At 41.3% G+C, this 19,953-nt stretch overlaps 1 protein-coding gene across 1 annotated transcript; it reads right to left on the bottom strand.

The window, feature by feature from the left end:
- Positions 1 to 536: 536 nt before the first annotated feature.
- On the bottom strand, positions 537 to 19,415 carry TIGAR (TP53 induced glycolysis regulatory phosphatase). The gene is made up of 6 exons (XM_048823697.2): positions 19,274 to 19,415; positions 13,312 to 13,349; positions 8,417 to 8,538; positions 6,436 to 6,513; positions 4,025 to 4,135; positions 537 to 2,052 (listed from the first exon to the last, which is right to left on the bottom strand). The coding sequence occupies exons 1-6, from the start codon at positions 19,303 to 19,305 to the stop codon at positions 1,606 to 1,608; spliced, it is 828 nt and encodes a 275-aa protein (XP_048679654.1). The 5' UTR covers positions 19,306 to 19,415; the 3' UTR covers positions 537 to 1,605.
- Positions 19,416 to 19,953: the final 538 nt, after the last annotated feature.

The following is a 19,953-nucleotide window of genomic DNA, read 5'->3' on the forward strand; positions in this document are numbered from 1 at the left end:
ACATCCCTTACACCAGGGTAACCTTCTCCATCCATAAAGGTTCAAGTCTCTGCTTCAAAGCATGGGTGCACGAGAACTTCAATGAAGTCGTTGTAAGAATTAGAAAAGATATGGGCAAAACAATGTATTTTCCTTTAATTTCATTTGTTGAAATGCCTGCATCTAGTTTAGATGAAACTTTAAAAAAGATTAGACTGAGCCAGACCCCCACCTTTGAAATTTTCAGCCCAAAAAGTTAAAGTTGTAAGCAGCTTCCATTTTAAATATTGCAACATTAAACAAATTTCTGTGTTAATGCTTAGGTGTTAATCAGTAAAGCACTTTGACATATACAAGGCCCCTTTAAAAGACAACTTGACTAACATGTTAGAAAGTAGCTCTGTTTGTCAGTTGTACAGTCAATCCGAGAGACCACCCTCTAATAGTTCCAATATAAGAAGATACTTATTCTACAAGGCTAAGCACAAATCCTGTATCAAAAATAAACCTTGGGGATGACATATGGCATGCTGAAAATCCAAGAAATTCTACACATAGAGCTTTAATGATTTTATTTACAATCTTTTAAGATATGCAAATTGCGAGCATAGTTTTACTACAACATATACAGAGTCATTACATGTGCACTCATACATGTGAATAATAAAGACACCCCAAAAGGTGGAAGAACATACAGTATTACCAGTAACCATAAGCACTCATTGAGTGCTTACAGCAGCCTAGACCCTGCAAACGTAACCACTCATGAGAGTCCCATTTAAACCATTGGGACTCTAGCTGGACACAATGTTCCATGTGCAAGAATTCCTTTTCAGGACAGAGGCCATAACTTTGGCTATGCGCAAGTTAGCACTCCTCACCCTACTAACAGTTTTAAACAATCAACACTGCATTTTTACAGATGGGAAAACAGACATGGAGAGATTAAGAGACTTGCCCAGGGTCTCACAGCTAGTCAGTGGCAGAGCCAGGTCTTCCCCAAAACACCTACTGTTCCATGCTCTTCCCACTAGACAATGCTCCCTCTACTAGGTTATACTATTACATTAAAATAGGAACACATTTACATTTATAAAAAACAACTTACATATATAAAGTTATAGCACAGTAGGTTGGAGAAAAAATTAACTTCCTTAGTTACAGTATTTCTAAACTCTTTGTCATGTAATACCTTTGAAAAACAGCTGATGATATCCATAACATTTTTGATAGAATGGTAAAAAGATATAAAAAACACTATAGCAACAGATATCCAGGAGTCCTGAATAGTAATATCTTTAAGTTCCTGTTCATAAAGAATACGTTTTAGTATAATTTTTACAATACTGAATTACTATCAAGCACTAAGGTCATCTTACTGTGTATATTATTGTAAAACAGGTTATTACAATTCTTCAGAATCTTGCAGTACAGTGCCAATAACTGAATTCAAGTCAACCCAATTAACTATTAAGACCAATTTTCCAAATATAACATGAACTTAGTCAAGACTTCTTTGCTAATTAAGAGTATTTTTTAAAATAAATTATTTCTCATGCTTAAATAACTTAAGACTAAAAATGCTATAAAATACATTTAATATTGCTAACATTTTAATTGTTTGAGCTACACATTTTCAGTATTCACATCTGCTAAATGATCATCTCGATTAAGACAAACACAGCTGATTTCAGGTTTCATCACATCTCCATTTCCAAGGTTTATAATGAAGTGACTCACTCCAGTATTAGGGCTCACAGAAGATAACTGAGACTTTTTTAAAGCTGATGGTAAAGTGCACTTTAGATCCAAAACAAAATAACCAAACCAGTTTCTCATGTATGCCCCATGACTCACCACCAATATATTGGGATTTAACATTTTTGTATCTTTGTCAGTATCAGAATTAAGTTCAAGTCCACAGCAGTGGTTTCTCAAAGGGAAAACTGGTTTTCCTTCCAATGTTTCCAAGCCATTGTCTGCCATACCCAGAACAGCTTGTTCTTTCTGACACTCTTCTTCAATAGAAAGTTGACACAGAAATTCAAAGAAACTCTTTGCACGTGCCCTTACCTAAAAAGTGTTAGGAAAAAAGAATATATTTGTGATGACTGCAATAACTCTGTCCAGTGAATTTACTGGTTGCTTTTTAATGGCTTTATAATTTCACTGTCAATTATTTTACGACACATATAAGTTACGTAACCCACAAAGACTGACTAGAAAACTTAAGTAGGTGTATCAGAAAAAGGTAAACGAGCTTCCACATGGCAGTTACAGTAGCAGGTCAAAGTACTAAACATGGAGACGATTATTAGTTCTCAGCCCTCTAAATCCAAGGAGGTTGACGATGAAGATAATTTCTCATTTTCATTAAGATAATAGACTAATTTATCATACAGCTATCCATGGGCTAATTTTCGATTTAGGGGAAAAAAACCCAAATCAGTTGCCATTGCCATCAGGTCTAGTTGTTTCAGGTTGGATGATGATTTCAGGATGATGTAGCCCCCCCATCGAATAGGACAGAAAACAAAAACACAAACCCAACCGCAGTGCATACACACTAAAGGTACCAAACACAAAGTCAATTTTGAGCTCAACAGGTTTCTGTACCGATCACTTGGGACACAAAGCTTTTTAAATTCAAATGTAGCCAACTGACAGCTATCTGCATGATGATTCCAAATAAACATATCAAGACTAAAGGAGAATAGAAAGACAGTATTTAAATCCATTCTAGTAAAAGGGAACACAGTAGAATGGAACTGATAAAAGACACTTCTGGTTGAGCTATGCCTGCAATAGAAAAATTTACTCCTGAGGGCATTCTACACCAAAAGAATTAAAATTTGTGCACAATATTTTAAAATTCTGCAAATTTTATTTGTCAAATAAATGTGGAGGCTGCAACAGGTTGAACAGCACTCACTCCACACCAAATGTCTGAAGAGATCTGTATTTGTGCTATTTCATTTAGTGTTAGTTTCTCCAAATAAGTCATTTTAAAGTAATCATGCATTTCTAATTTAATTGAGGAGCACAGGACACTGGCTGCACAGAGGTGGGTGAGCACAGTGCAACTTCCCATGCCCATCCCCCCCCCGGGGTCATGGACTCTGCGGTGAGGCTGCATCCAACCCTGACACAATACAAGGACGGGGCCTGCCCCAGAAACACCCCAGTGCCCTGCCCCTCCATGCCAGACGCACCAGGTGTGGGAGGCAGGCTCAGTAAAGCAGGATCCAAATGTGGAGGGGCTTAGAGTGGGGTGATCCAGATATGCAGGCAGTTCAGTGGGGAATCCGGGTGCGGAGTGGATCTGGATGCACAAGGGTTTGTTGTGGGGTTCTGGGAGCAATGGTAATGGGACTCTGAAGGGGATTCAGGTGAAGGTGCTTGGGGCTCAGCAGGGGGGCAGGGGGAGTGGGTCTCAGTGGATGGGGATCCAGGTGCAACTAGTTGGGTCTCAGTGGGGTGGGGATCTGGGTGCGGGTGGCTCGTCGGGGTTGTGGTGCTCATTGAGGGGGTCTGAGTGCAGGAGGGTGAGGCTTGGCGGGAGGGTCTGGGTATGAAGAGGTCTGGATGTACAAGGGTAGGACAGATGGGGGAGCAGCTTCCTAAGCAGGGATACCTGAGGAGTGATGGGTGCAGGGGGGAGATGGGGAGGAGTTTGAAGAGCTTCCTGTAGCCAGGGAAGAAATCTGGAGGTGGGTCTGACTCGGCCCCGGATGCAATGCAGGGTCTTCCCCAGTCCCACCTCCTGCCCCACAGTGATTTACCTCTGAGCACCCAAAACCTACTGCTGGGGAGGGTCGCATGACTGCTCCTGTGGCTTCCTCATCAGAAAGCCATTTTTCTGCAGGGAAGCAAAGAAATCTGCAGGGTACATAAATTCTGCACCTGCGCAGTAGCAGAGAATTCCCCCCAGGAGTAATAGCAGCATTCTTTCATTAAAAATACAGAGGTGTCAGCACTAGTATAAAGAAAATGTGTAAGGTAACATGGAAAATGGGGCCTGAACAAACAAGTGGTAATACCATACCTCATCTAGTGTTTCTCCTCCAGATGGTGTAAACGAAGGACATTGCTCTCCAGCAGCCTTTGCCATTGCCTTTAGGTCACTCAATGGCCTTCCTTCAGCAATCCCATATTTCTAGAAAAGACCATTTATAGAAAAGGATTTACTAAATATTAAGAAAAATTCAGTCATACAAATTCAAACTCAAACTTCATTTAAAGATTCTGTTCCTGTTTCCCTTTTAATATAGGCAACAGGTTGAACAGCACTCTCACTCCATACCAAATGTCTGAAGAGGTCTGTATTTGTGCTATTTCATTTAGTGTTAGTTTCTCCAAATAAGTCATTTTAAAGTAATCACGCATTTCTAATTTAATGAAAGAGACAACATTTGAAACATTAGCATCTACCTGAAATTTATCTTGGGCTGTTCTTGGTCTATGTGCCAGAATTTTTCTATCATTCTTGGTCACAAAATCCCAATAAAGGTTATAATGACCTATGTAATGTTATACTGTAAAGGTTACAATGTAGTGTTATAATGTAAAGGTTACAATGACCTATGTCATCACTAGTTTGTAATATAAACCTTCAAAGTCCAAATAGAAAGCATTGGGATTCTGCTGTAGCTAAGTGATACTCAACATACAGGGACATTTTCAAAAGTACAAATGGTCACCCAACTGTCCTCTTATGCCTTTGAAATCTCTCCCATAATTCACAGAATAAAAATCAATTCAGAAAACTGGTCATTGGGATTTTGTTCAATATGAGCACTCTAGCTGTTAAAAATACTCTTGGAGCATCCAAAAAAAGGCTATATTTCACAGCTATGGACAGGTTAGTTTGGGTTTGTTTTTTTCTTAAGATTGGAAAAAAAAGTATTTTAATATATATTTTTAGTTCTCTGACCCTAAGAATTTGTAACCATGTGTTAATTATAATGAGTTGGCTGAGATTATAAAAGCCTCAAATGCTAAATTCACAGCAGAAAATGCAGACAGAATCCCAAGCACATACCCCCTTGTTTCACAGTGATTACAGACCAAACGTCTCATTGTAAAAGTAATCTTTATCATCTTTATCAGATGTTGCATATAGACATTCAGTTCACAGTACACATTGTATTATACACCTTATATTTATAGAGCATCTTTCATCCCAAAGGACTTTACAAACAACACAGGAATCAATTCATCCACCCCAAAGGTGGAATGCAACACCACCACATCCCCACACTACATCACAGTATGTGAGAACAGATAATATATTTAAGTGAAAGACAGGTTTACTTCTATGTTACTAGGCATCATGATGGTGAAATTGCTGTAGTAATGCTTACTATTTTGAGAAAACAGGCAGGGGATGCTATACAGTTAAGAAAATGCACAAATGTATAATCCCTCCCTGAGTTATACAAATCCCTGCACTCTACTTACATAATCACTACAGTGATTTCAATATCCATACAGTGAACAAGCAAATCTCCATTACTTACTATAACAGCTCTTCTCTAATTTATTCCCGTACTCAGAATTGAAGTTGTTTGTTAGCAACAAAAGGTACCTCAATATCTTACCCCCTTCAGCCGAAGCTGAAAGGCTCAAAATTGTCCATGAAAGAATTCACAAAAGCAAAGAAATCAGGGTTCTGAAACTTCTGAAAAGGAAGACACTTTACAAAGCCCTTTAAAAAAAAAGCCTTAATTTTCTCCTTCCTCTCATTCCCTTCCCTCCAGTAGGGCTTATCACCGGAACAACTGGTATGTGTATTGTATATTTGAAGAATGCAGCCTCCGGAACATGACTGCATTGCAGCCATCTTCTAGGGAACAAAAGCCTTCCTGATTCTTCAAGGAAGAAGAAAGAGAGGGGGAAGTGAGGAAATGCTACAGCTTTTTCCTTCTTTTAACAGGGTTACCTTTGGCAGTTTGCTATCTTTTTTTTTTTTTTGGTAGCGTCTCCTTTCATTTAAAATTAAGCTGAATGTACCAGTACTATAACAACTTGAATACACCTTCCTGTTAACGTTGTAACAGCCATAACTTAGGTTAAAACATGCCTCAGACTCAGTTTATTATGTTCAAGTTATAGTTAAACTCATACAAGAGGTACAATTATGCATTTGTGTAGACCAAAAAAAAAACCAAAAAAAAAACAACGATTAATTGGGTAAGTAAAAGAGTCTGCAGGTGATTATATAAGTTAGAGTTAAAGTCAAATTCTGCCTAGTATGAATGCAGAAAGCACTGAAGCAAATGAAAGCCTCCGTATACCTAATGGCAGAATTGCAACTTTCATAATTACAAAGGATGAATTACCAAGCTACCTAAGCATTCAGATAAAAGAGAAATTTAAAATATTTGTATCATAAGTGGTAAGTTACATTTACAAATTATTCAGTTTAAAGACATGAACTAGTAACTTGGCACTTACCCTCTCTCGCAGTCTTGCATCATACTGTATTACAATATCTTTGCAAAACTTATTTTTTCCTATAATTGTGGATGCAGTCTGAAAAAATAAATGTACAAAGTCATATAAAAATACCATTTTTGGATGTTAAAAGGTTCCTCAGGGGAAAAAATAGTAATTAATTGTTAGGAAGGAGGTGGTTAAGTGATGTAGACAGGTTCTGCCACACAGCAGGAGTTGCTTGTGATACTAAGTTGTGATGTACCAAGGAAAGCAAACATTATACATGACATAACCAATATATTAAGATTGCAAAGTCAAGCACTCAGAAGTTAAAAAATGCCAGAATTATGGCTGCCTGTGCATCTGCATTATGATACCGTCTTTAATTACATGATTGCATTTTTTTTCATGGCCACGAATTTGGTAGGGTCCTATTAATGTGCAACAAGATCATACAAGTTAATAAAGTTAACCTATACTACAACCATTCAATTTCCTTTATTTGCTATCAAAGAAAATAGTCAAGTTGGTTTAATGTTATGTTTTTGATTAACTTGTGGGATCTACAATTTTTGTTTTCCACTAAGAGCACAAATATTGTCTTGTGACGCAACCAGGTATTAAAGTTAACCAGGTCCCCCCTTCTCTTTCTCCTTAAATAGGCATTAATGCAAGTTAGCCTATTACCAGTCACTTGGGAATTCAGTCCATTCCCAAAAGTTCTCAAAGATACCTGGCAGTGGTTTGGATACTTAGAGCCCTGCAGAGACACAAAATTTATGTCCGCGGACGCAAGTATCCATGGATATAAATCGGTATCCACAGAGCTCTAAGGGCTCTACCTGGAACCACAGAGGTGAAAGCAGCAGCATGTCAGGCCACTGCTCCCAGGAGCCAGCAGCCTGTGCTGGCAGCCTGTGCTGCAGTCTCACCCCCAGCCCCGCTCACTCGCAGACACCAGGCTCACCGGCAGCTGTCCCTCGTCAAGTTAACGTGTGCAAGCAGCTAACATGCTCCGGGACAGCAGTCCCTTCCATGCAGTGGTCTGAGTCTCCTAACCAGGAGCGTGCAAGCTGCTTGCACACACTAGCATGATCAGGGACAGCTGGCAATGCGGGGTGCTGGCTCCTGGGAGCAGCGGCCCGATGTGCTGCTGCTTTTGCCGCTGAGATTCCTGGTACAGCCCTGCAGCTCTGTGGATACCAACTTATATCTGTGGATATAAATTTTGTATCTGTGCAGGGCGCTATGGATACTATTTCTACTAAATCCTTTAGAGAGTTAAAATATTAATTTTGTTGGGTCCTACTGTCTTAATACCTTCAAATTATTTAGGTACTGTTTATTTTTTACCCTTCTGTTTTATGCTTCTGACCTCTCCTCTTTCACCATTTTGTTACTGTGTTGAATATCCTCTATTAACCATATTAAGTAAAGATGGAAGTGTCACTATTAAGCTAAAAAACTGATGTAGTTTTTAAACCTAAACCACTTCTTAGCATATTTTTAGAATTAATTAAAAAAGATCTTAGAAGTTCCTATATAGTGGCAGCCATTGCCCCTGAACTTTTTGCTTCTGGTCTCTCTCAGTTAATTAAAAACTTAATGGGTTACTACTGGCAATGTCAGCTGTTGATCTTCTTATAAACAGATTTTCCTTGAACATTCACCATCATCACAGCCAGATTCTCTTGAGCTCCTATCACCACTACCTGAGAGGAACTTATGTAGCAGAATTCCATGGTTATGTATATTGAAAAAATACCCACGACCCCTAATGTACAGTGTTCCCTGAAGATGCAAGTCATGGCTGATGTATGTTAACTCAGTGGTATCTTTTAAGCTTCCTTCATTCTTTGGAGAAGAGCTCACCTTCTACATAAAACATTTTAGTTCCAAACTTATTCCCTCCTTCAAAATTGCCACTGCATTATATTGCCCCAGCCCCACAAAGTACTGAGATTTAGATTTACTTTCAATTGCCTGAAAAAGTACTTGCCTGCTTTGCTCGAAGGAGGTCACTTGAGAAGACATGAGTAAACTTTACATTACTAAGAAATATACCAGCAGCATCTGCTTGTCTGAAACCAGTTGCAGAAAGGGGCTCATCCACACCTTGTCCTGAAAAATAAAATTTTCCCAGACAATTTAACATTTGCATTTTAATTAATGTATGATTAATTATATGTAATGCAGTAGCATTCAGCGAATCCTGTCAGGATCGGAGTGCCATGCAAACATGAAGACAATCTCTGCCCCATTTCCCTTTACTGTGAAACTCAGAATTCAATCATCATGCAAACTAAATGGGAAAGAACAAAAGTAATAACTCTAGGAACACACTGAATGATTATTGGTAAAGTGATTATTGGTACAGTATTTAAATTACAAAACAAAAAAGTTAGCTTACATATATCAAAGTAAAAAACATGTATGCAGAAGCCTGATTTTTCAAGAGTGACTAGTGAATTTGAGTCCCTTGGCATCCATAATCAGTAGCTATTTTTAAAAATTTAGGCCAGAATGTTCTTGAGACAAAGCCAAGATAGTTTGATCCCCCTACCTCCACACCATTAAAAAAGATTATTCAAAGTTGTTTTCCTTTATGTATTCTGTAAATACATTATACTTCCCCTGCTGTCTCCCACTCTTTCTGACACCAGAAATCCCCCTTGGGGAAGAGCAGGAGTAAGAGGAGGTTCCATATCTGAAGAAGGTAGCCAATAAGTGTGTTAAGATGACCAGAATGATCTAAGGGGGGAATTTATAATGCTATGGGGAGTGGCCTTCCCAACAACCCCAAGCCTCATCTCCTTCTCCCCGGTCCACATTCTTACCTGAAAATGGCATTTGGGGTCGAGAGGCCGGGGTATGTGTCTTTCCTGTCAGATCAGAATAAGTGGAGAACAATGCTACAGAGGTGGTTCTCACACAAAAGAAATCCACCAAGATTTCATCCTCTATGCCTTCAGTGGCAACACAGGCAACAGGACCTCGAGAGATTGCAATTTGGTTTCTAAATATCTGTATACCTGTATCTGGCCAAGTGAGAGCTTATGATTTTCATTTCTTTGCAATTTTGATAATTATCAATTTTTATTTAATATTTTCTGATTGTTAATTTTGATTTTTACCCTTGCAGTAAGTTAAGTGGGAGTAGGACGGGGACAGGATGGTGCTGACAATGGGGCTGCAGGGGGCTCTCTGTGCAGCTGAGGGGCCCAAGGCATCAGGGTGTAAGGTGTGAAGGCGACTGCAGACTTCGCCCAACAGAGCAGACCCCCACCCCACCCCTGCAAGGAGGAGGACAAGACCCTGGCTGAAGGAGAGACCACCTAACTGCTGAATGGTTCCTGTCCAGGGACAGCTCCTGCACTCCCGGCTGGTGAGTGAGTGGGGCCATGACAGTGGAGCTGCAAAGGGCTCCCCATATGGCCAGTGACGCCAGATCCCTACAGGTGCAAGGGGAAGCTGTGGTCCTGGCCTGATGCAGCAGAAACCCCCCCCCCCCATCCCCCAGGAGTATGAGGGGGAGACCACACCACTGCAGAATGGCTCCTGCCCAAGGACTGAGCCATTCAGTAGTGGGATGGCCTTCCCCACAGCCAAGGGCTCTTCCTCCTCCTCACAGCACTGGCCAGGGGTCTCTGCTCTGCCCCACCAGTACCACAGTCTTCCCCACACCTTGGGCCTGCAGGGATCAGTGTCACTGGCTCTGCCACAGTGCAGGGAGCCCTCTGCAACCCTGCTGTCATGATCCCGCTCTCTTGCTCCTGTGACAGCAGGGCTGCAGCAAGGCCAGTGACACCAGATTCCTGTAGGCACAAGATATGGAGGAGAAGATGCACTCACCCCAACTACTACCAATGGAATTTTTTCCCATCAATTTCAGTGTCAGATGAAACGGATGTTTACCAACCTCTATCGACTTAAAGTGAATCCTGCAAAACCTAGTTATGGCCACCCTGTAGGTTTTAAATATTAAAAGATTCTCTTTAGTTGCATGTGGGAAGGGTACCAAACAACAAAGTGGTAATATCCAGTATACAATTTCAAACTAGTGAACAGTAAAAAGAGGTAGTCTAAAAATCAACTGACAGATGTGGCTGGAGACAATCAACGTGCTATTAGATAGTGCCTCAGCTGGTACGCTGTTTCTTTTCCATCAAATATCTATGAAAGTAATCTCATCAGCAAATTTTTGTGAGCAACTTAAGATAAAGTTCTTACTAAGAACATGAGCATGATGAATTATATTTATATTATATACCACATGTTACAAGAACTTCACAGTTGCAAAGTAAAACATTCAGAAGTTAAGAAATGCCAGAATTAAGGTTGCCTGCACAAGCTTAATTCAGCCCCCCTTATTTGCATGCATTATGATAGAGTAATTACATGATCACATACTATTTTTTTCCACCAAATCCCTTCCTCAGAGTACACAGAATAAACAATGCTCACTTACTAAGCAGCTATAGAATAGCTTGTTTTATACTCATTGGTCAACATGTAGTTCCATGCAATGTTTACTGTACACTATTCAAACCCTTCTCTGAATATAAAATTATTCCTTTCCTCATGGGTTTTTCTACAATGATCATATCTGAGTGCTTCACAAACAGTTTATTTTCACAACACTCCTGTGAGGCAACAGGGTATTATATCCCCATTTTACAGATGTGGAGCTGAAGCACAGAGATTAAGATCAAAAGTATTCACTAATTTTGGGTGTCCAATTTAAGATGCCTAGGGCCTGTTTTTTCAGAGTTGTTACCATTATATAGTTCTTTGTAAGCTCAAAGCACCACTTCCATTGAATTCAGTTGCAGCTGTGAATGCTCAACACTCCTAAAAATCAGACCTCAGGGTCTCAGGTTGTGCATTCAGATAGCCAGAAACAAAGTTAGCGGCCACTGCTGAAAAGTTTGGTTTAGGTGACTTATCTAGCATCATGTAAGAACTCTGACCAGGGACAGGATCCACTTCTCCCGGACAGCATGCAACTGCCTTAGCCGTAAGACCATCCTTTCTCTTTCTGCAATTGTCCTCCTCATTCACTATACACCTTCCACCTTGTGCAACAAACAAGGCAGGGGTCCTACAGACGACAGCCTCCGTCACTACACAACCTTTATTCAACATCCCCAACCCTACAGTTCCTTGCCTAGCCAGTCCCAGTATTCACCCCTCTGGGCTCCTCATCCTACACCCAGTCTCTCCCTCTGAACTCCCTGTCCTAGTCCCAGTCTTCTCCACCCCGGCTCCCAGTTCTCACCACCCTCCTCATCCAAGTTTCTCTCCTTGATCAGTTAATCCCAGTCTTCCTAACTGCCCCTGCCCCCCCAATCTCAGAATATCAGTCGCTTCTCCTCTCCCGCTCCCAGGCTTTTTACCTCAATCTACTCTCTCCACCAACACATCCCTTGCACTGTCTGGATCTAGTTGCTTCTGCATTCCAATCAGGCTGCTTCCTCCTTCACTGTGCCTGAATGCCTACAGGTGAAGCACCCAGCACAAGAGTGTTCCTGCTCTCAGTGCCTGGCACCACAGCAGTCAGAAGAAGCAACTACAGGGAGCCTTATTCAGCCCATGCAGCCCTGGGCTGCAGCATGCTCGGTACAGTTAGAATCTTCAAAGAATTTAGCTGCCAAGCTAACAACTCTCTGAGCACGTGCAAACTGATTTTTTTCAAAAAAGCTCATAACTTGGTGTTGCCATCGGAAAGAAAACAATCCTCCCAACTTTGGCAGAAAGGCACATCCCGAGCACAAATTCAATTCCCTTACCAAATTTCAAGCCCTTGTGCCAAAGCATGGAGGCAAGAGAGCTTCTCAGCAAACAGCCATAAGAATTTTTAATATAAGCAAAACAATGCTCTCTCTCCCCTCAATTTTCTGATGAACAGTATAGTCATATCTCCAGAAACTGTTTAAAAAAATTAGCCTGAGACAGACACCTAAGTTTAGTACTTTTTTGCTAACCAGGAGGATACAATGCATCTATACACATTTATTTAAGTAATTATATGGCTTAAAATAAATTTAATTTTTACATTCATTTTATTATGCTGCAAAATGGTGAATGACATTTACTAGATGATTAATTCTTTTTTAACTCATGATTTGCCTCAACCTGCATTTGGGTGCAAATTGGAATTCAATTAAAAATGCATGAAAACAGCTTTTTGTTTTAGTTAAACCACATTAAATGTGCTGGATACATATTAAAATAAGTTGATCAAAACATGTTTTGCATTTGAAACTAAATGATTTTATTAAATAAAGGATGTATTATCAGTTATTTGTGAATTGAACTGATTGTTTATGATCACCATGATCTTTAAAACTTCAGAACAAGTAGAGCTCCTCCTCTCTCACCTCATTTTTATTTAGTCTGGGAGAGGAAAACAAGCTTTTCTGCTTTTTCAATTCCCAATCAGCTTCTCAGCTTTGAAGGAACCAGTAAGTAACTGAACTGAACTACATACACTGAAAAGAAAATATTCTCTCTGCACCTGCAACAGAGACTACTACTGTTACAGATGCTTAGACAGTTACTTCCACTAGTTCGGTGGTCTGACTTCCTTTAAAACTTGGGCTTCAAACATATACTACTTGTACTTTTTAAAAAAAATTTAGTATATATTAAAATTGTTTAAGTTACGCTTAGGCCTTAATATAGATCATCATAATTTCAAAGTTAATTTTATATAGGTTTATTTTTTTAAAGAAACATGTACTTAATTTAAATATTTAATTTTTTTAAGTCATCCATTTTTATCCATCCTGATATTGGTAACATTTCAGTTAACCATAGGCTGCCCTCTTGCATAGGTATATGTAATTATTTAATCTCTAACAACCTAATGGTCATAGCAGGATTGACACTAACCTTGAAGTATCTTGTCTTTGTTGTATCTTGTTTCTCCACTGAAAGACAGAAATATTTCAGACAAAGAAGAACAACCTTGTCTAAAAATAGTCAGTCAAAATTTAAAAACATTTAGATACCAGACGTAAACACCTCATCAGCTCAGTACTATAAGGGGACCACACTGCTGTAAGTACAATATCTTGTTTCAGTAAGATGTGCTTAAAGCTATCACAGTAAAACTTCAGAAGCTTTTTAAAATAATTAGTTCCAATTACTCCTTCAGTGCTCATTAAGAAAAAGCTTCTTTGGAATCAAGGTAAATGTAGTTGCTTAATTTCATAGTTAACTCAGCACTATTTAGTTATCTATTAAAACCTTATCTCCATCCTAAGATAGTCATTTTATGGAAAATGCACACCACTCCACTTTTTTCAATCAGACACCTATGCTTTGAAAGTGAGCCTATACAAAACATAACAATAAATCTGAAAGTATGAAACCAAAGAAGGAAAATAATTTAGGGGTACAAAAGGTGGAGGGACATAAATAGAATTAAAGAAACAGAAAGGAAAATAAAAGGGTTTATCTACACATGAAAATTAATCCAGAATAAGGTAGGGTGCGAATTTGAAGCAAATGTGTGGATGCTCTTATTCCGAGGCCTAAAATACCATAAACAACACTTTCCTGATAGTGGAGCAGAAGGAATCCTGCTTTGACCACTTAAATATACTGGACAATGCTTTTGAGTATTTTATGGATAATCTTGTTTTGGCAGAGGGACAGATTAAGTCTTTCCATTCTCCTATTTCTACATTTTTACTGAGATCTCTGGATGGTTTTCAAAATAAAAGAGATGGAAGCAGAAGTTTGAATCATTGCAATATAAAGCTGACTTTATTCAAAGGTACAAATAAAGCCCCCCCCATCATCCAGACAATAACACTTAAGCATACTGTATTGACGTCAATGGACCTATCACATGAGTAAAATGACATGCCTTATCATTTGCAGGATTAAGGCCAACGAAAATGCTGACTTTCCAAACAAAGAACTATTTATTGACAATGCTGTAACAGAGGTTCTCAAAATGATCTGGACAGATGGCTGGTCACACATAAGGCTGGCTATTTCTCCTCAATAAATTACACATAAATACTTCCACATAAAACAACTGCTGTAATTGCCACAGAGTTTATGTGATTCTAAAAAGGAGGGCATCTGATTCACAAGACAATCATTCTAATAAAATATGGTCAACACTACAAGACAGCAAGAACTCCCCACAACAGCACATACAATAAGACTGCCAAGTAGACAGTGAGGATGGGATTTTCAAAAATGCTCAGAATCAGCCTAAATCTGTTCCCATTGAAGTCCATGGAAGCAAAGTCAGGCCAATGCAGAGTACTTTTGAAAATCCCACCATAATATTTCAAATTTTCTAAAGAGAACCATGGTTTCAATCTGATGTATTTTCCTACTGACCAAAAAGGGAAGACTGCAGCTGGATCACTAAATCAGTGGATTTAGATTTTTAAAGGAAAACAGGAATATTTTCCAAACCAGAGGAAAATAATTAAAATCCACATTTGGGGTTGCATTGTGCAAGCATAAAACTGTATTATGCAAAGTAAACAAAGATTACTTTCCCCCCAATATTTACAAATATTTTGTTTGAAAATAGCCTTTAAACATCTGAATCAGGGGTATGGAGGTGAAATTTGATTTTGATTTCTCCACACACATGCCCACACTAGACAGTACACTATTCATATTACACAGAAGTCTTTTCACAGAGATCCACTGTGACTGAGAGAAAAAGCTAAGGCTATATATTTTGAAGAAGTCAATGATGTCAGTGCTTGTTTCCACAGTACTATCTTATTACTAAATGAACTCTCTACCACTGCCAAGTCAGAGTATTTTTGGCAAGAGGTAGGTCTTATGACCAACCAAGCTGGTCTATAAATAGCCTTAACTAGCCTCACATGCAACAGTGCCCATTATGCAACATCAAAAATCATTGATATAATCAGTCTTTATCTTAATGGGTTACTAAAATACAGAAGAATAATTTCGAATGTTTAGTTCTAACAGAATATTTACCAGATGCAAAATTTTCAACAAGTATTTCCCAGAATGTTACCACAGATGTGTCACAAAATTTGTTATAACAAAGAATTATGTTAGGTTTTATTCCAAAACAGTTAATAGGTTAAACTACTACATCTCGTGAACGTTATTTGAAACCACGGCATGTCATCTTTCTGTATCACATTTTATTCTTGATATGCTGTAAATAGAGAAAGGCAGACGTCTGCATTTCAGTCCCTTCTGTAGTAACTTTTGTTAAGTTTTAAGTGCTTAACAAAATAGAAGTTATCAGGAAAAGTTCAAAACCAAAACTCTTTAGAATTATAAAACAATGTACATTTGATACAATCAGAGTAGTTTGTAAAGGAAAAAACTCCAAAAAAATGATGTCAAAGTTGCTAAAACTTCTGCAAACTTTAGCCAAAGTGCTAGAGAAGGTAACATCTTTAAACAGGCATTCTGTCCTTAATGCATATATTTTTTCTTACTTTTGGCCTGGAGTTTAGAGGTTAGCTAATAACTGCACCTAAGTTTGTGTAGGTGGAAGGGTCCATTATTATATGAAGCTTTCTTTTAAATGCCTGCTATATTTGTTAAAGTTCAAGACTTAATAAAAGAGATGTGACATATATACAATACGTTCAATTTTATGGCATTTAGACATAGCTCTCAGACCCCAGCAAGTTGCCAATGCCATCTTCAACTGGGAAAAGTTTGGGGACAGATGCTCTAGCCATAAATTAATTTTAAGAACAAGTCTCAACTAGGAGATAAAAGGTGTCTCTCAGAATACAGTTTAAGAGAGAGGCACAATGATAATCGTTTCACTGCTATGTCGCTATATTGTTACCTTATAGTTAGAGAATAAAAGATCTCTATTGGGGTTTGAACAAATGTTCGTTTTGTCATTTTCTGATTTAAGTGCCTCACAGTGGAAGCTTCACCTTTATTACATAATGCAGTTCCCCAGGTATTTAGAAAGGAAAAAAGATGGAGGGGAATTACCTACATGTTTCTCTAAAGATATAGTTTAATTAGAATCCTACCCTTGGGTCTTGTGCTTCCCTAGCACTCAAACATTTTTAGACTTTATGGTGATTAATAGTTATACCTCCTGAACAGATGAAATGTCATTATCTTCAGAGTGATAGATTATAAAGCCAGAAAGGATCACTGTGATCATCCTCCTGTATAACAGGGCCAAAGGACTTCCCTGAATTAATTCCTGTTTGAAAACATTCCCTTCAGTTCACTGACGAGAAGGATGCAAAAAGCTCCCTAATAACTATATGACAACTATCAGAAGCTGTAAAGTAATTTTTCACATCCCACCTCTAACAGTGGGAAGGTAAGAATCCACCCAAATACCTCAGTATTGCACGTGTCCATATTTGAGCTTTGCACAAAGCATAACAAGCAACAGCACAAGAAATATCACGCTTTCAATTAGTTAATAGTTGTCCCTACCAAAGACTGAAGTAGAGCTGTAATTGTTAAGGCCAGAAATGGAAATTGCCTCCAAACCATATTAAGATAAGAATCTCAAGTGATTCAAAAAGTCCCCAAAATAATTAGCCAAAAAGTTTTAGTTTTCCGATAGGCAGGGGTAGTTGGCCTAACATCCTTACTAGCTCACTCACATTTAGGTTAGCATTTTGGATCTTCTGCCCACCCTGCAGCACATCGTTACTGAAATTAGTAACATGTCCTTGGGTGCATTTCATTGAATAATGGATGTGACAGCTATAGAAACAGCAAGAATCTATATTCCAAAATTTAGCTTATCCACAAAAGAAGAAGCTCCAGTGTTTATAAAGTGTAGAGAAATCACTTGAGAATAGAAATTAAATAAAGTACCACTTTATAGTACAAAAGGAGACTTCAAAGTCATCTTGAACCACAGCCAGAAAAGAAATTCTGTCTAGTCTCCTCTCAAGAAATCAACCATTTTGAATTCCCTCCTCAGAGAGTGGTGGAGAGAGAAAGGGGCAAAGCATTTGGACATTAGCTGAAATGTAAAGATATGAGCAGATTGCAAGATTCAGGGTCAGGTACCCTTAGGGCACAGAAGCATGGATTTTGGGTTTCTGGCACTTTCCAGGAGTCCACCGAGATGGTACAAAATTGTCATTGAAAATTATCAAATGTGTATTTCCTGTAAATAAAGGGGAGGGAAAGAATGGGTAAATTCAATGGCATCTTAAACACCATGCATGCATCCAAAGCTACTATGTCTGGGAATCTTTGTAACAGGTAACTACGATACTAACAATGACCACTGCAGTAACTAATGGATGAGGGAACATCCATTCACAGTAGTGAGGCAAATCTAATGCCTAGGAAAGCTACGACTCAGGATACGTCTACACTACAAGTGCTACAGTGGCACAGGTGGGAATTCTGCACCACTGCACAATGCAGAATTTTGTAGAAATTAACGTTGTGCATGCAGAATTTCCTTTCCCCCCACACACACAAAAAAGGGGCTGCAGATATGTCCGACGCCCCTTGCTATACATGGCAGAGCCCAACTTGCAAACAGAGGACAAGGTGTGGGGGAGGGAACTGGAGAGTTTCCCCAGCACACCCTGAAGGAAGGAGACAGTGGTGCACAGGAAACCCAGCTCAAGCCTTGGAGCCAGCATCAGGCAGTTTCTTCCTCTGGATCCCTGGGCTCTGTAGAGAAGGGGATGTGAATGTCTGGGGTGAGGGCACAGCTGGCTCCTGGGGGGAGTAGAGAGTGAGAGCGTCTGAGTTGGGAGGAGCTGTGGCTGGGCTGGGAGCAGGGGAAGTGTCTGGGCCACCAAGGTTGGGCTCTATAGGGAAGGGGGCTGAGAAACAGGAACTGGGTTATCATAGGGCGTTTCTTCAGCTCTCTACTCCTGGGGGAAACTTTGTGTGTGTCTGTATTGTCGCAGACATACTTGCTGACAGGTATTTTTAAATAAATTACCAAAATAATTGAAACCGGTGTGATTATATAGCGTTATTTTGACACATAAAATTTACAGAATTTTAAAATATTCTGCACAGAAGTCATAAGTTTTGGGCACAGAATTCCCTCAGGAGTACACTACGGAGCAGACACATAGCACGTTGTGGGAAGGGGATTTTCTGTAGGTAGGTTAACAGAGGGATTCTTCCATTGTCCCAGCCGCACCTATACCAGGGGTCAGGTTGCCCTAACCACGGTGCAATGTTTTGCCACCGCCTTGCGGAGAGATGCAACGTTGTAGGCGCTGAACAGGACCAGTGTACGCCCCCACAGCAAGTCACCCACCCTGGGGCAGGCCGGGGACTCCCCGCCTTGCTTTGCCGACTCGAACGCGGTGTCGCCTCCTGCCCGGGGGCCGCAGCCCAGCTTTGGCGAGAGACGGGGGGGGGGGGGGAAGAGGCCGGAAGTTCCTTTCTCGCAAGGGGCCGCAGGCAGCCCAACAACGAGCCCCGACAGACACCGGACAGCGGGACGCAGCGGCGAGGGGCGGAGGCGGTTCACAGCCAGACTCGGGGCCTAAGGAGAGCCCCAGGCCCCTCCGGCCCCCGCGACTGCCCCGGGCCTCTTCTCCCCGCAGCAGCCCGTGCCCGCCCCCCGCGGCTCCAGCGCGTGCGGGGCCTCGCTCCATCGAGGCTAGCGCGGGTGGGTGCAGCCGCCCTGCCAGGGGAGGGACGCGCCCCCTCCAGGGTCCGAGCCGGAGCCCGGGGACCTGCCGGCGGGAGCGGCCCCGGCCCGGGAGCACGGAGCCGGCCTCGCCTCACCGCCCGGGGGCGGGGGGAGGTTTCTCCACGGGGGCAGGCGGCGACTCCGCCACTGCCAGGGCGGGGAGGGGGGTGGGGAGGACTGGGGTCCGGACTCTCGCTTTCACCCCGCCCCCCTGCCACTCACTGCCGGACGATGGTCAAGGTGAACCGCACCATGATCCGGTGAGGAAACGGCCTCCGCGCGCGCCCTCCAACCGGCTTCTCGCCCCCGCCCCCTTACGCGGCGACGCTCGCCTCTCGCTCGCCTACTGGCCCTCACGCTGCCTGACGTCACCGTTCTCTTTAAACCGCTCCACCAATAAAGCGTTTCCTTCTCCGCGCCGCTCGCGGTGGGTGAGATCCCGTGCAGCGCCTTCAGGAGGAGGGTGCGCGCGTGCGTGCGCGCGTGCGCACAGCGGAGGTGGGAGGGCGCGGGCGCGGGCGCGCGCAGGTGGAGATTGGAGCCGCTGCCGCAGTCAGCGGTGCCTGTGCGCGTGGAAACCTGTTCGCCGCCCAGGAGGGGGGGGGAGGGGCGAAACCGCTGCTGCTGCCGCTCTGTATGGCGCCTGAGGGCTCAGTGGTTATCGCAGGCAGCAGGCCGAAGACTAGTCCCAGGCGTCACACACTTGTGCCAACTGTCAAAGCTGCCCCGTGTGTAGCAAGCACGCCTTGGTATGTGAAAAAAACACCTACCTGCGCTTTAAGAACAGCTATTCGTTTACCCCCTGGAAAATCAGCTCATTAATATTTGTGGAAACCCGTTTGCCTGTGTAAACACGTTTCGCTTTCGTATGCACCCAACCACCCCCAACCCATGTACGCGTA

The sequence above is a fragment of the Caretta caretta genome, chromosome 1 (genome assembly GCF_965140235.1).
Source record: "Caretta caretta isolate rCarCar2 chromosome 1, rCarCar1.hap1, whole genome shotgun sequence".
Lineage (NCBI taxonomy): Eukaryota > Metazoa > Chordata > Testudines > Cheloniidae > Caretta > Caretta caretta.